The 16,733-nt window shown below is 45.4% G+C and overlaps 1 protein-coding gene across 9 annotated transcripts in view; it reads right to left on the bottom strand.

Moving 5' to 3' along the window:
• LOC121692738 (la-related protein 4B-like) overlaps window positions 1–16,733 on the bottom strand; it is a 36,065-nt gene that overhangs the window by 19,014 nt on the left and 318 nt on the right. For 2 of the 9 annotated variants that reach the window (XM_042071596.1, XM_042071604.1), the window contains exons 1-12: window positions 16,009–16,573; window positions 13,239–13,333; window positions 12,559–12,745; window positions 11,449–11,610; window positions 7,279–7,351; window positions 6,981–7,117; window positions 6,663–6,766; window positions 6,121–6,231; window positions 5,808–5,861; window positions 4,288–4,482; window positions 855–937; window positions 311–529 (exon numbers count right to left, since the gene is read on the bottom strand). In XM_042071596.1, coding sequence (XP_041927530.1) covers window positions 311–529; window positions 855–937; window positions 4,288–4,482; window positions 5,808–5,861; window positions 6,121–6,231; window positions 6,663–6,766; window positions 6,981–7,117; window positions 7,279–7,351; window positions 11,449–11,610; window positions 12,559–12,745; window positions 13,239–13,319 — 1,406 coding nt within the window. In that variant the 5' untranslated portion in view covers window positions 13,320–13,333; window positions 16,009–16,573. Of the gene's footprint in view, window positions 1–310; window positions 530–854; window positions 938–4,287; window positions 4,483–5,807; window positions 5,862–6,120; window positions 6,232–6,662; window positions 6,767–6,980; window positions 7,118–7,278; window positions 7,352–11,448; window positions 11,611–12,558; window positions 12,746–13,238; window positions 13,334–15,875; window positions 15,918–16,008; window positions 16,574–16,733 lie in introns of those variants that run through there. The other 7 variants (XM_042071597.1, XM_042071601.1, XM_042071600.1 and 4 more) reach the window with 7 other exon arrangements.

The following is a 16,733-nucleotide window of genomic DNA, read 5'->3' as shown; positions in this document are numbered from 1 at the left end:
CTTATCCACGTTCAATTGCAAGACAGTATGCCTGTTATGTTATGTACGCGTGCACACACACACACACACAGGTTGCTGGGTTACCATAGCAAATAGGCTCACCCCAGAAATTATTTTTTAGTAGCCTAATGGTAACATTATTTGTTAGTAGCCTAATGGTAAATGCTGCAGGTGTAGAAATCTACATAAAACAGATATTTACAATAACTACAGTAATGAGATGTGTATGAACCATTAATAACTACAGTAATGAGATGTGTATGAACCCTTAATAACTACAGTAATGAGATGTGTATGGACTTTTTCTTACCTGCCCCGGCCTATGGAACAGTCAGCCATGATTGGCTGGGACCTGGCAGCACCACTGCGGTCATTGCTTGGGTAGCCAATCCCAGCAGGCTGGGGGTGGGTGTAGTTGGTTTGTGAAGGCCGTGACTGGCTGGGGTGGACCTGCTCCGGGCTGAAGCTGTATATGGGGGAGGGGCCATCATAGACGCCTCTCTGAGGCTGGAGCCTGCTGTATGCCCTACTGAAGACAGACACACAGACACAGACACGCACACACTTATTTATATGTATATGGGGGAGGGGCCATCACAGGTTATAAACCCTTTATATGTATATGGGGGAGGGGCCATCATAGACGCCTCTCTGAGGCTGGAGCTTGCTGTATGTCCTATGTCCGTGCACGTGTGCGTGTGTTTGCGTGTGTGTGTGTTTGCATGCATGCGTGTGTGTGTGTGTTTGCGTGCGTGTGTGTTTTCGTGTGTGTGTGTGTGTGTTTGCGTGCGTGCGTGTTTGCGTGCGTGCGTGTGTGTTTGCTGTGTGCGTGCGTGCGTGCGTGCGTGCGTTACCTGTGGAAAGTGCTGGTAGTTTTGAAGCTCGGGGAGGTGCTGAAGCTGTGCATGAAGGGGCTGTTGGGAAAGGGAGCCACCTGCTGGACACACACGGAACTACAGTCAGACAGGCATACAGGACTAGTCACCAATGCAAATGTAAATGTAAATCAGGACAATTCTGGCCCCAGCAGTGGCGCGACTGGCTGGGGCACCTGCACCGTACGCCGGCGACCCGGGTTCGATTCCCGCCCGTGGTCCTTTCCGGATCCCACCCCGACTCTCTCTCCCACTCACTTCCTGTCAGTCTCCACTATCTTATCTAAGTAAAGCCCAAAAAATATACTTAAAAAAAAAAAAAAAAAAAATCAGGACAATTCTGGCGCAAAATGAACCTAGAGGTTAATAACACATGTGTACCGAGTTCGTCCGTTCTCTGGGATATGTTTTCATGCTAATCGAACGTGACCAGTTTTGCCACAAACCGCTAATTAGCGTTTAACGCTAGTCTTCGGGGCACACGCAAAGTAAAAAGAAATGGCTAGTTCTATAGCACTAACAAGGCTCCAAATAGCACCACACTTCCACGGTAGCATAATGAGCTCACGTTGCACGACGTTGGACTGGTGCAACGCAAGCTGAACTGTCACGTGACTGTTTTCCCAAGATGGCACCCAGAGCACACAGTGAGCACACAGTGAGGTGAAGCACACACTAACCCGGAGCAGTGAGCTGCCTTGCTACGGGGAGAAGTGAGGGGTTAGGTGCCTTGCTCAAGGGCACTTCGGCCGTTTCCTCTGGTCGGGGATCGAACCGGCAACCCTTCGGTTCCAAGCTCGAAGCCCTAACCAGTAGGCCACGTCTGCCCCCAGTCCAAGTTTCCAAGTTTCTCCACAATCAGTGGTCATCTTACTGTAGGCCGCACGTTTTTTGCATCAAATCAGGTTTTGAGGCAGGAACGATTCTTTGCCATCACTCTGGCCTTGGGCTCACTTTTTCATGGATTGAGGTCTGGACTCTGGCTGGGCCACTTTAAAATGTTGATGTTGTTTTAAAATGTTGATTTAATAAAATTGTTTCTTGTTCACCATTTATTTCCCACTTTGGCTGGATGTTTCAGATCATTGTCTTGCTTAAAGGTCTGATGCTGGCTTTCCATCTTTCCAGCCTCAAAACCAACATTGCTGGGGTCTAGAATAATTGTGGAGACATGGTAGCTTGATAGGTATTATAAGAACCATTTTGAGAGCTGTAATGGCAAATAAAGATGTTTCCCTTGATTATTCAAAAAGATTATGAATCATTTTCAACATGCCATTTTTCATAAAAATGTTAAAAAAGATAAAAAAAGGGTGAAACGAAACACTCAACTCCTGATTTGATGCGATTCCTGATTCCTGATTCACACGCAATTTTCTCACCATATGGTTTTTGTGCTACTATGTTTTTTAGCAGTTACACATGTGACGTCACACAGCCCCCCCATCAACATCCAAATCTCTTCCAGCAGCCTATCAGTTGTAGCCTGTTAGACATTAGACATGTTAGACACCTAGCCCCAGACTCGGCAGCAGACACAAATTCAGGGAAGGGCATTACACCTTTCCAGGGGGGGGCACGGGAACTTAAATTGATCACGGTAGTTTAAGCTTACACTTGATAAAACATTCTAATATGAAAATGTAGATGCAGTTGTTGTAAAATGGTGCAGCTCCTTTAAGAAAGCCCCGTGCGCAGGGATGGAGAGAGAGAAAGCGAGAGGGGATGGGTGTTAGAACTTAGATGCGTGTGGAAAAAGTAGACGTGCTGTTGAGACTGGAGCTAGTCATATTCAAAATAATGCAAAAATAAATCCGCAGATAAAAACAATATCCTTGTTCATTTGCTAACCACTTTCAGATAGAGTGTTAGGGAGTTAGCCACGGAGTTACTGATAACTTCGGCCCTGGAGCGGTAACAAGCTCTATGTTCTCCGACTAGGTCAGAAGAAAAAAACAGTAAAGGTTAACGCTATCAAACAAACCCAGAAACTACTAGGCATACTTCTACTAACTACGATACGAGACATAGCCTATCTGCGAGCCGATAAGCCATATTTGTCATCGGATGACAGGGGTTAGTGCAGAAGTGAAGTAGACTGCGCCACTAAAACCTCCTCTCCATTTAGGTGATAGCTGGGCAGTTTTATTTGCTACTTGCTATATTGACAAACTTATAATAGGCCCTCATTTAATTAGGATGGGATTGGGGAAGTGAGGTTGGTTGGTGCAGGCACAGATGACTTCCAGGACGGGCCTGGCCCCCCAAAGCCCCCCCATGCCGCCGGGACTGCCTAGCCCCCCCATCAACGGCCAAATCTCTCCCAGTGGCCTATCAACTAAATACATTGATGGGGCTGGGTTACTTCACATGGGTAACAAATAAACACATTGATGGGGCTGGGTTACTTCACATGGGTAACACATAAACACATTGATGGGGCTGGGTAACTGCACATGGGTAACAAATAAACACATTGATGGGGCTGGGTAACTGCACATGTGTAACAAATAAACACATTGATGGGGCTGGGTAACTGCACATGTGTAACAAATAAACACATTGATGGGGCTGGGTAACTGCACATGGGTAACAAATAAACACATTGATGGGGCTGGGTTACTTCACATGGGTAACAAATAAACACATTGATGGGGCTGGGTAACTGCACATGTGTAACAAATAAACACATTGATGGGGCTGGGTGGGTGTGTGTGTGTGTGTGTAATAAACATAGTAGGACAAATGTCAGCACAATCAGCACAAACAACTGGGTTTACGTTTGGACACTGATGGGCCGGGTGATGCCCAGCATAACGCTATACTAATCATATCGATAATAGCACACTAATCATATCGATAACGCTATACTAATCATATCGATAACGCTATACTAATCATATCGATAACGCCACACTAATCATAACGCTATACTAATCATATCGATAACGCCACACTAATCATATTGATAATGCCACACTAATCATATCGATAACGCTATACTAATCATATCGATAATAGCACACTAATTATATTGATAACGGCACACTAAATCATATCGTTAATGCCACACTAATCTTTCTTAAACTTAAAAGTAGAAATTAACAGTTTATCAAAACAGTTTAAGTAAGGTAAGTTACAGTGTCCAGGCAACACAACTGAATAATGATGCCCAGTTCAGCAGGACTAGTTATGAGGCCTACCGCAAAAAATACATGAAAGTCACTGATCACAGACTTATATTTGTTTATTGTTATGCTTCATTTTTGATTAGCATTAGTCTATGGAGGGCGCTGGATAGCAACATCACCTCAACATACGGGGTAGTAGCAAAGACACTTGCTAAGATTACTAAGTAGAACAATAATTTAAAACTGTGTGTGTGTGTGTGTGTGTGTGTGTGTACACTCACCAGTGCAGTGTGTGTGTGTGGGATGATTGCGTAGTAGGGAAACTGCTGGGCTGGCGTAGGAGGCGGGGTTTGAACCGGAGGGAGGAGGAAAGGTGAGAATCTGGGCGGGGTGTATACAGGCCCCACCCCCGCTGTCTGGAAGCCATTCTTTGGCAGAAGGGAGCCGAAGGTCATAGACTTTGCTTTGATGCGTGTCTATATATACACACACACACACACACACACACACACACATTACACACACACATTACACACACACACACACACACACACACAAGTATGTGTGTGTGAGTGAGTATGTGTGTGTGTGTGAGTGAGTGAGTTTGTGTGTAAATGTGAGTATGTGTGTGTGAGTGTGTGTGTGTAAGTGAGTGAGTATGTGTGAGAGTGAGTATGTGTGTGTGTGTGAGTGAGTATGTGTGTGTGTGTGCGCGTATGTGTGTGTGTGTGTGTGTGTGAGTATCTGTGTGTGTGTGAGTATGTGTGTGTGTGTGAGTATGTGTGAGTATGTGTGAGTGAGTGAGTGAGTGAGTGAGTATGTATGTGTGTGTGTGTGTGTGTGTGTGTAAGTGTTAGGGGTTTCACTAGTGATTTTAACTAGCTGACTAGTTTTCCATATTAGTAGTCGACTAGTCATTAAAATAATTGTAAAACAAGACGGAATAAACAAATGTTGGGAATATATACGGAACCTTTTATAAATTGGCCTCTGTGGAATATAGCACAAGCTTGCACAGAATCAAATGGAGTCCTGCTACTAGAGACCTTTTCCTTATTATTGTCTTCCGGGAGTTTTTTTTATTTTTTATAAGAGTCGGCTTTACATTTGCAGATTAATTGTTTTTGGGACTTAAAGTGTACGTACGTACAGTTAGGAACAATTAGGGATGTTTGTCTCCCAGTGTGACCAACTGAGCCACCAAAACAAGGATATTAACACATCTGTAGGAGCAGATCAGGCAGTGTGCCGAGAGACCTGACCAATAGCCATCATTGGAACATGACCTGACCAATAGCCGCAATTGGAACATGACCTGACCAATAGCCATCATTGGAACATGACCTGACCAATAGCCGCAATTGAAACATGACCTGACCAATAGCCATCATTGGACCATTAAACCACACACTGATCCACAACATACAGCCAAACAAGGCAAGACATTGTTATTAACAGACATTAAATGGTCATTAACTCAGAGTACTCGTGGCTGTAATAGCCAGATAACCTTTTGATAATGTTGCTAGATGGGGAAATTGTGTTGACTACTACTTAACTACAGCGCCAACTAGTGGTTGTAATTGTCAACTGGCAACTAATTGATGAAACCCCTAGTGTGTGTATGTGTGTGTGTGTGCGTGTGCATGCGTGTGTGCAAGAGTCTGTGTGTGAGTGTGTTTGTGTGCGTGTGAGTGTGAGTGTGTGTGAGAGTGTATGTATGTGTGTGAGTGTATGCGTGTGAGTGTGTGTGTGTGTGTGTGTGTGTGTGTGTGTGTGTGTGTGTGTGTATGTAACTTGCCTTGATGGGTTTCCCCTGGAAAGTTTTCACTTCCTCTCTGAGGTACTGGTATGCCTAAAATCACACACACACACACACACACAGGTATGCCTAAAATCACACACACACACACACACACATCACACATCTTGGCAGAGGGCAGCAAATGTGTTAGTGTACTTAACACAACACACAGATGAACATCAGAGAGAGAGAGAGAGAGAGAGAGAGAGAGAGAGAGAGAGAGAGAGAGAGAGAGAGAGAGAATGTGTGTGTGTGTGTGTGTGTGTGTGTGTGTGTGTGTGTGTGTGTGTGTGTGTGTGTGTGTGTGTACCTGCTGTGCAGCAGCCTCTGTTTGGAAAGTGATGAACCAGTTGTCATTGTAGGCAAACTCACAGCTGACGAACTTGGGCAGATTCCCAGACTGAAACAGGGCCTCAACCTCCTGAACACACACACACACACACACACTGGTCTCACCTGTAGGAGGATGGCGTGTGTATATGTGCGAGCGTACGTGTGTGTGTGTGTGTGTGTGTGTGTTCACCTGTACTGGTGTGTGTGTGTGTATGACACGTGTGTGTGTGTGTGTGTGTGTGTGTGTGTGTGTGTGTGTGTGTGTGTGTGTGTGTGTGGATGACGTGTGTGTGTGTGTGGATGTGTGTGTGTGTATGGATGACGTGTGTGTGTGTGTGTGTGTGTGTGTATGGATGTGTGTGTGTGTGTGTGTGTGTGTGTGTATGGATGACGTGTGTGTGTGTGTGGATGTGTGTGTGTGTGTATGGATGACGTGTGTGTGTGTGTGTGTGGATGACGTGTGTGTGTATGGATGTGTGTGTGTGTGTGTATGGATGATGTGTGTGTGTGTGTGTTCACCTGTACTGGTGTGCTTTCAGGTATCTCTCTGAGGATGACGATGCAGCGGTTCTGATTGGGTCTCACCCGCTCTCCACTCTCATCCACCTGCAACTGAGGGAGCGCTACACACACACACACACACACACACAACGTTAGTGTACACACACACACACACACACACACACACACACACCACGTTAGTGTGCACACACACACACACCACGTTAGTGTACACACACACACACACACACACACACACACACACCACATTAGTGTACACACACACACACACACACACTGGAGCCCAGAATAGGAGAATAACACACACACACTTACATCTGAGGATGTTCACAATTAGCCTCATGTCCGTGCTAATGTTCTTGATGTGGTGGAGATTCGCCACAGTAGCGATAGGAACATACTGATCACTGTCCATCTGGGAGACCAGGTACATGTCTCTGGACAGGTTCTCACTGTGCACACACACACACACACACACACACACACACACACAAATAGAGGTCGGCATATAAACACATTATCTTTAAGTAAAATAATACAAACAATAATCCCAGACTGTGTGTGTGTGCGCGTGTGGCGTATGTGTGTGTGTTTGCGTGTCCGTGTGTCTTACCGTGACATACAAAACTGTAGCATTTTCGTCAGATTTTCTCTCTGGTCACTTTCATCTCTCTGAAGCTCCTTCTCTGTAGGCACACACACACACACACACAAACGCACACACAAACGCACACACACAAACACTGTTAGTAGTGTAATCTGACCAGTGTAGTGATCCTAGAAGTAGTGAATTAGTCTGTATGACCCATAAGATGAAATCATGTCAGGTGAGATCAAGAAATGAAAAGAGTCTGTACACTCACGACTGCAAAACCTTTCCAACACCTGCATGGAGACAGGCGTAGACGTAAATCATTGGCCCAGCGTAACCAATCACATTGATCAGAGATTCCCATTGGTCCTGCCTAACCAATCACATTGATCAGAGATTCCTATTGGTCCAGCCTAACCAATCACATTGATCAGAGATTCCCATTGGTCCTGCCTAACCAATCACATTGATCAGAGATTCCTAACATTATTTCCTACTTCACCTAAACTTTACAAACTGACACTAAACAGCATCGTCAGTCAGGAAACAATGTATGTGGGTCTACCCTTGCTGTAAACAAATGTACACATTCTTCTGACTGCAATTGTTGATGTTTGCAGGCGTTGCTACAACCACAGACACTTGTTGATGTTTGCAGGCGTTGCTACAACCACAGACACTTGTTGATGTTTGCAGGCGTTGCTACAACCACAGACACTTGTTGATGTTTGCAGGCGTTGCTACAACCACAGACACTTGTTGATGTTTGCAGGCGTTGCTACAACCACAGACACTTGTTGATGTTTGCAGGCGTTGCTACTACTATTTACCACAGCCACTTTTTTCATGATTTCGAAACTATAGTCACCCCTTTCACTGATTGGGCAGGTAATCTGGCAACCGATGCAAACGTTAGTGAACTATGGTCTTCCAGACTAGTATCTCACTGAAAGATGACCTCCTGATGACCTCCGCTGGCTCTCCCTCCCTCCTCATCCTTCTGGACGAATCAGCTGCATTTGATACAGTTGCCCATGGCAACCATGGCATTCTATTAAACCGACCCCCCCACACCATTGGACTCCGACACCGCCCTCATCTGGTTCAAGTCATATGTCACCGATCGAACAGAATACATCTCTCTTGGTCACTCCAAATCCAAAATCCAAATCACACACAGTCACCTGCCGGTCCCCCAGGGGTACTTGGCCCCATCCTCTTCATCCTCTACCCTTGGACAAGTCATCAGCCACCATGGGATTTTATTGCACTGTTATGCTGATAATGGAGTTCCTGTGCCAACCACGAGCCTTAAGGACATAAGGGGGCGCTAAGGAGTCCCTGACCGTTTCTCAAAGTAAAGGATGGGTCCTTCAAAGCTGCTCATCAAATCTCGCCAAGCACTAGGGTTGGGCACCGAAACATGGTTCTAATATGGCACCGGTGCCGACGCAAACGGTAGTAACTGCATCGAATAATAACGTGGATTTCGGTGCCCAAGTAGCTTTAAAGCGATATCACGAGCTCCTGTCAAAATCTAGCAGTGGGCCTAACTACACACAAGCAAAAGGCTACGAAACAACATCAACAGTATAGCCTACTTTACACAATATCCTCGCTAATGCGCTAACTGGCATTTATTTGAAATGTTATCAGCAAAGTTGTAGGTGAAAACTTTATTTTACAGTGTGTTCTAAACAACATAATGGCATGATATTAATCTTTCATGTGCATGTGAGGCACATATAGGATCACAATGAATATGAAGATCATGTTAAAAGTTAGCTGGCAAAAACATAAATATGTAGGTTACATACCTGATGTCACTGAGCTGTGAAAGAGGCTACGAAACCATCTGTACGTTATCGCTAATTAAACTCAGCTGACTGGTGTTAGTGCATAGCCATAGTTGCTGTTAAAATGCCTACTAGCGCTGGGAATCTAAATACTTCAACATGTAGCCTGATATGTTCAAAACTATTGCGTGTTATGGGGGAAGACATGAAATTTCTTGAAGCATTTGGGAACACACTGAATTAACTGGAAAGTAGAGTCCCTGTTAGAATAGCTTGCTTGCAAATGCCGTTGTCCATGACTGGCAGTTCTATGGCAAGCGGTTTTAACATACCTTATGGCAAACTGCCCACACTGGGTAAACTTGAAAGCAGAGCTTACTTGTGTGTGCATCCATGGCAAGCTGTTTTAACATTTAAATGTATTATGCGTAGGAGCAATGAGATATTGATAGTAAATTGAATATAACAGTTGTGAAATGATCATGTTCAAATTTGTCTTATCAATAAAAAAAGCAATTCATGCTTTAGAACATTTTATTGTAAAAACAAAGTACCGGTTCAGGCACACCGGTATCGGATAAAACCCAAACGATACCCAACCCTACCAAGCACTGTTCCAATGTCAAGACTGCTTTAAAATTCTATCAAGTACTGAGTCCTTCGTTCGGAGATTTTCGAGGATGCATGAGTGTATCCTCTGCGTGCTTGGAACACCCACAATCCTGTGCGCACATGATTTTTAATAATGCACCTGCAGCTTCCTGCACACTCGCTAGCCTGTTCCATTGTGTGTTTTCCGTATGCTAAGAAGAAGCCTTGCCTCGTCTTTGAAGGATTCGACTCGGCAGGACTCGTTCTACCAAGCATGAATCCTTGACTTTGAGAAAAGCCCCCTGTCCCTTGGTGTCAACCATGAGACTCCATGACATAAGGGGGCGCTAGGGAGTCCCTGTCCCTCGGTGCCAACCACGAGACTCCATGACATAAGGGGGCGCTAGGTAGTCCCTGTCCCTTGGCCACAGTCGGGACCAAGCCTTTGTCCACGAGTGAATTATATGACACCTATTGGGCATGTCAATCACTCATGGGAACCACTTAAAAATGGCAAAGTACTGCAAGCAAGTTGGGACAAAGTACTTATTGCACCTCCGGTGCTCAGGCCCTAATGATGGTCTTTGCCGTAATGTCCACGTTTTTAAACTAACAATAACGTTGGTTCTCCTTCATGAGCATGAAACAGACACCAGCTGGACGTCAATAACATGAGCGTAAGCAGAGACTTTCTAATGTGGAGACACAGCACTCAAAAAATCCTCCATAGAAATGCATGGGGCTAGTTTGTCACGCCAATATGGCCGTTGTCTACACATATCCCACCCCTTCCTCGGCAAAACGTCGACATGTGAATACATTGAGCCAATCATGTGGTGTGATGTGAATACATTGAGCCAATCATATGATGTGTTGTGAAGACATCGTGCCAATCATCTGTTGTGATCTCGCCGCTGGAGCAAGATTGGTGTCGTGAAGCCTTGCGCACGCGCAGTTCGACCCAAAGACTGTGCCCGATGAGTGCCCATAAAACGTTGGTATATGGCCGCCGAGTGGAGGGACTTGCCTAAAAGGACTTTGCCGTAAGTCAGTCATGGACTCATGGAGTCATTTGCCAAGGTCGCCTAAGCAGCACGGGGGCAGGCATCATCAAGTGAGGTGTGGTCAGGCATCATAATCAGGCGAGGTTAGGCATCATAATCAGGTGAGGTCAGGTGTGGTCAGGCATAGTCAGGTAATAATAATAATAATAATAATAATAAGCTTTATTTGTATAGCACCTTTCATACACAGAATGCAGCTCAAAGTGCGGTGTGGTCAGGCATAGTCATGTGAGGTCAGGCATAGTCAGGTGTGGTCAGGCATAGTCATGTGAGGTCAGGCATAGTCATTTGAGGTCATGTGAGGTCAGGCATAGTCAGGTGTGGTCAGGCATAGTCATGTGAGGTCAGGTGAGGTCAGGCATAGTCATGTGAGGTCAGGTGAGGTCAGGCATAATCAGGTGAGGTCAGGCATAGTCATGTGAGGTCAGGCATAGTCAGGTGTGGTCAGGCATAATCATGTGAGGTCATGTGAGGTCAGGCATAATCAGGTGAGGTCATGTGAGGTCAGGCATAGTCAGGTGAGGTCATGTGAGGTCAGGCATAGTCATGTGAGGTCAGGTGAGGTCAGGCATAGTCAGGTGTGGTCAGGCATAATCATGTGAGGTCATGTGAGGTCAGGCATAATCAGGTGAGGTCATGTGAGGTCATGTGAGGTCAGGCATAATCAGGTGAGGTCATGTGAGGTCAGGCATAGTCATGTGAGGTCATGTGAGGTCAGGCAGTCAGATGCGGTGACTCACCACTCTGCGCACTCTCCTTTTTGTCCTTGTGCTCCGGACTCATGGGGACAAGGCTTTGTGACATCACAGCGGCCATGTTGGCTTCCTGCATCACAGTGGGATGAGCTTCGGCCTGAGCCAATGACTGCATCTCAAATACACCCCCATCATCAAGCTCATCACCTGTTCACACACACACACACACTCTCATCACCTAGAGAAGGAAAAGAGGAGAGAAGAGGAGAAGAGAGAAAGCTTGAAATAAGGAGCAGAGAAGAGAAGAGGAAAGGAGGAGAAGAGAAAGAGAGTGGAGGAGGAGGAGAGGAGAGAAGAGGAAAGGAGGAGAGGAGAAAGAGAGTGGAGGAGGAGCAGAGAAGAGAAGAGGAAAGGAGGAGAGGAGAAAGAGAGTGGAGGAGGAGGAGAGAAGAGAAGAGGAAAGGAGGAGAGGAGAAAGAGAGTGGAGGAGGAGGAGAGGAGAGAAGAGGAAAGGAGGAGAGGAGAAAGAGAGTGGAGGAGGAGGAGAGGAGAAAAGAGGAAAGGAGGAGAGGAGAAAGAGAGTGGAGGAGGAGCAGAGAAGAGAAGAGGAAAGGAGGAGAGGAGAAAGAGAGTGGAGGAGGAGGAGAGGAGAGAAGAGGAAAGGAGGAGAGGAGAAAGAGAGTGAGGAGGAGGAGAGGAGAAAGAGAGTGAGGAGGAGGAGAGGAGAGAAGAGGAAAGGAGGAGAAGAGAAAGAGAGTGGAGGAGGAGGAGAGGAGAGAAGAGGAAAGGAGGAGAGGAGAAAGAGAGTGAGGAGGAGGAGAGGAGAGAAGAGGAAAGGAGGAGAAGAGAAAGAGAGTGGAGGAGGAGGAGAGGAGAGAAGAGGAAAAGAGGAGAAGAGAAAGAGAGTGGAGGAGGAGCAGAGGAGAGAAGAGGAAAGGAGGAGAAGAGAAAGAGAGTGGAGGAGGAGAAGAGAAAGAGTGGAGGAGGAGGAGAGGAGAGAAGAGGAAAGGAGGAGAAGAGAAAGAGAGTGGAGGAGGAGGAGAGAAGAGGAAAGGAGGAGAAGAGAAAGAGTGGAGGAGGAGGAGAGGAGAGACTAGCACATCTCATGAAAGAGAGGAGCGGTGGAATAGCACATCTCAGGAAAGAGAATCTGACCTCTGACCCTGTCCTGGGAGGAGTCCTTGGACTGCTCGAGCTCTGATTGGACAGCAGAGGAGGGGGTGGTCTCAGGTGTGTCCAGACCAGGTGTGTGACTGATCCTCAGCTCAGGTGTGTCCAGACCAGGTGTGTGACTGATCCATGCTTTAGCATCGTGGTTCAGCTCAGGCAACTTGGGAGGCTCCTGAGTGAGAGACAGACAGACAGACAGACAGACAGACAGGCAGGGACACAGGTAGACAGACAGAAAGACAGACAGGCAGACAGGCAGGGACACAGGTAGACAGACAGAAAGACAGACAGGCAGACAGGCAGGGACACAGGCAGAACAGACAGAAAGACAGTGTGTGAGTGGGGCAAGAGACAGACAGACAGATAGGCAGACAATGTGTAAGTGTGTGAGTGCGTGAGTTTGTGTGTGTGAGTGTGAGTGTGAGTGTATGTATGTGTGAGTGTGAGTGTATGTGTGAGTGTGAGTGTGAGTGTGTGTGTGTGTGTGTGTGTGTGTGTGTGTGTGTGTAGTGTATGTGTGTGTGTGTGTGTGTTGGTGTGTTGGTGTGTGTGTGAGTGTGAGTGTGAGTGTGTATGTGTGTGTGTGTGTGTGTGTTGGTGTGTGTGTGTGTGTGTGTATGTGTGTGTGTGTGTGTGTGTGTGTGTGTGTGTGTGGAGGGGCTCACCAGAGGGGCAGTGTGTGTGTCGTTTGGGTTGGGCAGCACTGGAGGTTCAGCAATGGCTTTGGTGTCCTGATCAGAAGTCATGAGCCACGACTGCCCTGTTCACACACACACACACCACACACACACACACCACACACACACACACCACACACACAGAATATAGCCCAAATATATCACTTCTTGAACTGCTTTGAAGGTCATTGTATTTCATAGCTCTACACTAAGGTCTACACCCTTACTCAAGTCTGCACCCTACACCCTTACTCAAGCCTACACCCTTACTCAGGTCTGCACCCTACACCCTTACTCAAGCCTACACCCTTACTCAAGCCTACACCCTACACCCTTACTCAAGCCTACACCCTACACCCTACACCCTTACTCAAGTCTACACTCTTACTCAAGTCTACACTCTTACTCAAGTCTACACCCTTACTCAAGTCGACACCCTTACTCAAGTCGACACTCTTACTCAAGTCTACACTCTTACTCAAGTCTACACCCTTATTCAAGTCTACATGATTACTCATGTAGCATAAAAACTACACCTCCCATCAATGTTAGCAGTTTCACGTTGTGACTCGCTAGTTGCTTCTAACAAATTCAAGGGTCGCAGAAAAAGTGGAAAGTTAGACTAGCCAGCCAAGATGCAAAGTAGAACTAATTTCTTCAATCCACCGAATTCATCGGATATATGAGGAACAGAATGAGATTCTGAGAATGCAGTGAGAGAAGGAAAAGGTAACATGCCTTTTAACCCAGTTGATGTATTGGCTGCAATATGAAAAATATAGCTGTAGCGAACAGGCACAAAAGGGCACAAAAGTAACCTCACGTTTCCTTCAAAGGTAGAACGCTACAGACAACTCCAGGCTTCCATCCATGCTTGTTTGGTTTACACCGAATACAAGATGAAGTGCAAAACGAAGGTATGCATACCATTTGCCTACTGCCCCCATCAATGCAGATATTTTCAATAAATATAAATATCATTGATTAGACTATGTTGGGTTTTGGAGGAAGAGAAAATTCATGATTTCAGTAGTATGCATATGAATGGACATAGACTCTAGTATGCATATGAACATAGACTCTAGTATGCATATGAATGGAGAGAGACTCGTATGCATGTGAGTGAACATAGACTCTAGTATGCATATATATTAACATAGACTCTAGTATGCATATATATGAACATAGACTCTAGTATGCATATGAACATAGACACTAGTCTGCATATGAACATAGACTCTAGTATGCATATGAACATAGACTCTAGTATGCATGTGAGTGAACATAGACTCTAGTATGCATATATATTAACATAGACTCTAGTATGCATATATATGAACATAGACACTAGTCTGCATATGAACATAGACTCTAGTATGCATATGAACATCGACTCTAGTATGCATGTGAGTGAACATAGACTCTAGTATGCATGTGAGTGAACATAGACTCTAGTATGCATATGAACATAGACTCTAGTATGCATATGAACATAGACTCTAGTATGCATATGAACATAGACTCTAGTATGCATGTGAGTGAACATAGACTCTAGTATGCATATATATTAACATAGACTCTAGTATGCATATATATGAACATAGACTCTAGTATGCATATGAACATAGACACTAGTCTGCATATGAACATAGACTCTAGTATGCATATGAACATAGACTCTAGTATTCATGTGAACATAGACTCTAGTATGCATATATATTAACATAGACTCTAGTATGCATATGAACATAGACTCTAGTATGCATGTGAGTGAACATAGACTCTAGTATGCATATGAACATAGACTGTAGTATGCATATGAACATAGACTCTAGTATGCATGTGAGTGAACATAGACTCTAGTATGCATATGAACATAGACTGTAGTATGCATATGAATGGAGAGAGACTCTAGTATGCATATGAGGTGGAATTACTTGTGCTAAATGAGTTTTGAATTTGAGCTATAGGGACCAATTTTAATGCAGAAAAGCTTTAATCAGCAATACAGCCGATGGACTTTGAAATAGAAAAAAAAACACCCATTTTCTACGATGGAATTGCTCATAGGGGGTGTCATATGAAAGAAGGTATCCATATGTGGTGGAATTTCTCACGCCTAATGAGTTTTTAGCTATATGGACCCATTTTAGTTCTGAAAGGCTTATAATCTGACCCCCCGCCCGTTCGTCTGCTACTGGCAAATGACTGTCATCGCGGAAATCACTGCCCCCTGGCGGTAGAAAATTACAATATTTAAGGTGGAATAGAAACTTAACTCATTTTCAATTTCATTTCACTTATAGAGTGCCAAAACATTATGTCTCATGGCGCTTTACAGAGTGTTAAAACATTCAGAGAGAGTCCATGAGTAACAAGGGCGAGGAAAAACTCCCTAGAATTGGAGATCCATATAGGAAGAAACCTCGAGCAGATCCACGATTCAAGGGCCTGACGCATCTGCGGGAGAATTGCATCAAAACACTCGATAACGGGCTGCTGAGTGAGCGAGCCCACCCTTGACCCATGCAACACAGCTTTTAAAGAGCTGGCTTGTTGTGTTAAGTCATCTCAATAGGATTGGCTAGCTGACCATCCCCTAGCTGACAAGTTTCATCATGTTACCTCGCAAACCAGGTGAAATGCCAAGCCGACGACTTTGAGCTCCTGAAAACAAGGTTTTTTCTTGTTAATAAAAGACAACAGCGTGATATCTAACTTCCGGCTAGTCCGCCAATGAAATGAGTCTGCTACTCACCTCTCAACTCTGCACAACACCTGCAGCGAAGTCAGGTACGGGGCCCTGAAGATGCGCGTCCTGATAGCAGGCTCTCGCAGTAGTTTCCCCCGGACGGGAGGGAGCGACGCGGATAGCTCTACTGTGTCCCGGAAAACACACTTTAACACACATACACACACAAACTGGGTGAACTCCTGTGTGTGACGATGCTGGTAGAAGAGTCCGTGCTCAATCACTTGAGTAACTTTATGCGGTAAATTTCCACATTAATCCTCCTAAAGGCGTAACGTTGGTTAGCGGCGTCTGCTGAAACTGCCCCGAGTATGCGACGGGAACGAAGTTAATCTGTGGTAACTAACGTTGTCCGGTAACATTAAGTCTGTCGGTATCACCGAGTTATCCCCGAGTTGCCTGTCGTCTGCCTAGGATAGTGGTGGGGGATGGAAGATACTGCAAGCCTAGCACGCAGCAAGCCAGCCACGACAGAAACACCCGTCTCCCGGTACGGTACCGTAAACGGCTAGCGGTAGCCTGAGCCACTTGGCATGAACTTGTACTCGTGACGTGATATCTTTACAAGAGGTTGTGTGGAGCTCGTGAGGATGATATGGCAATCCTAAAAAGGCGTGACGCCCATGGCATGTGAAAAAGTTATGGAAGCTGATAACCAAATCCCTTGAAACTCGTATAGGCCTACATTCCGAACATACGTTTATTCTGATTTTTAAAAAAAAATGACCATC

The sequence above is a fragment of the Alosa sapidissima genome, chromosome 19 (assembly GCF_018492685.1).
Source record: "Alosa sapidissima isolate fAloSap1 chromosome 19, fAloSap1.pri, whole genome shotgun sequence".
NCBI lineage: Eukaryota > Metazoa > Chordata > Actinopteri > Clupeiformes > Clupeidae > Alosa > Alosa sapidissima.
Note: the sequence above shows the minus strand (reverse complement) of the source record. Positions and strands in the feature narration are given on the sequence as shown.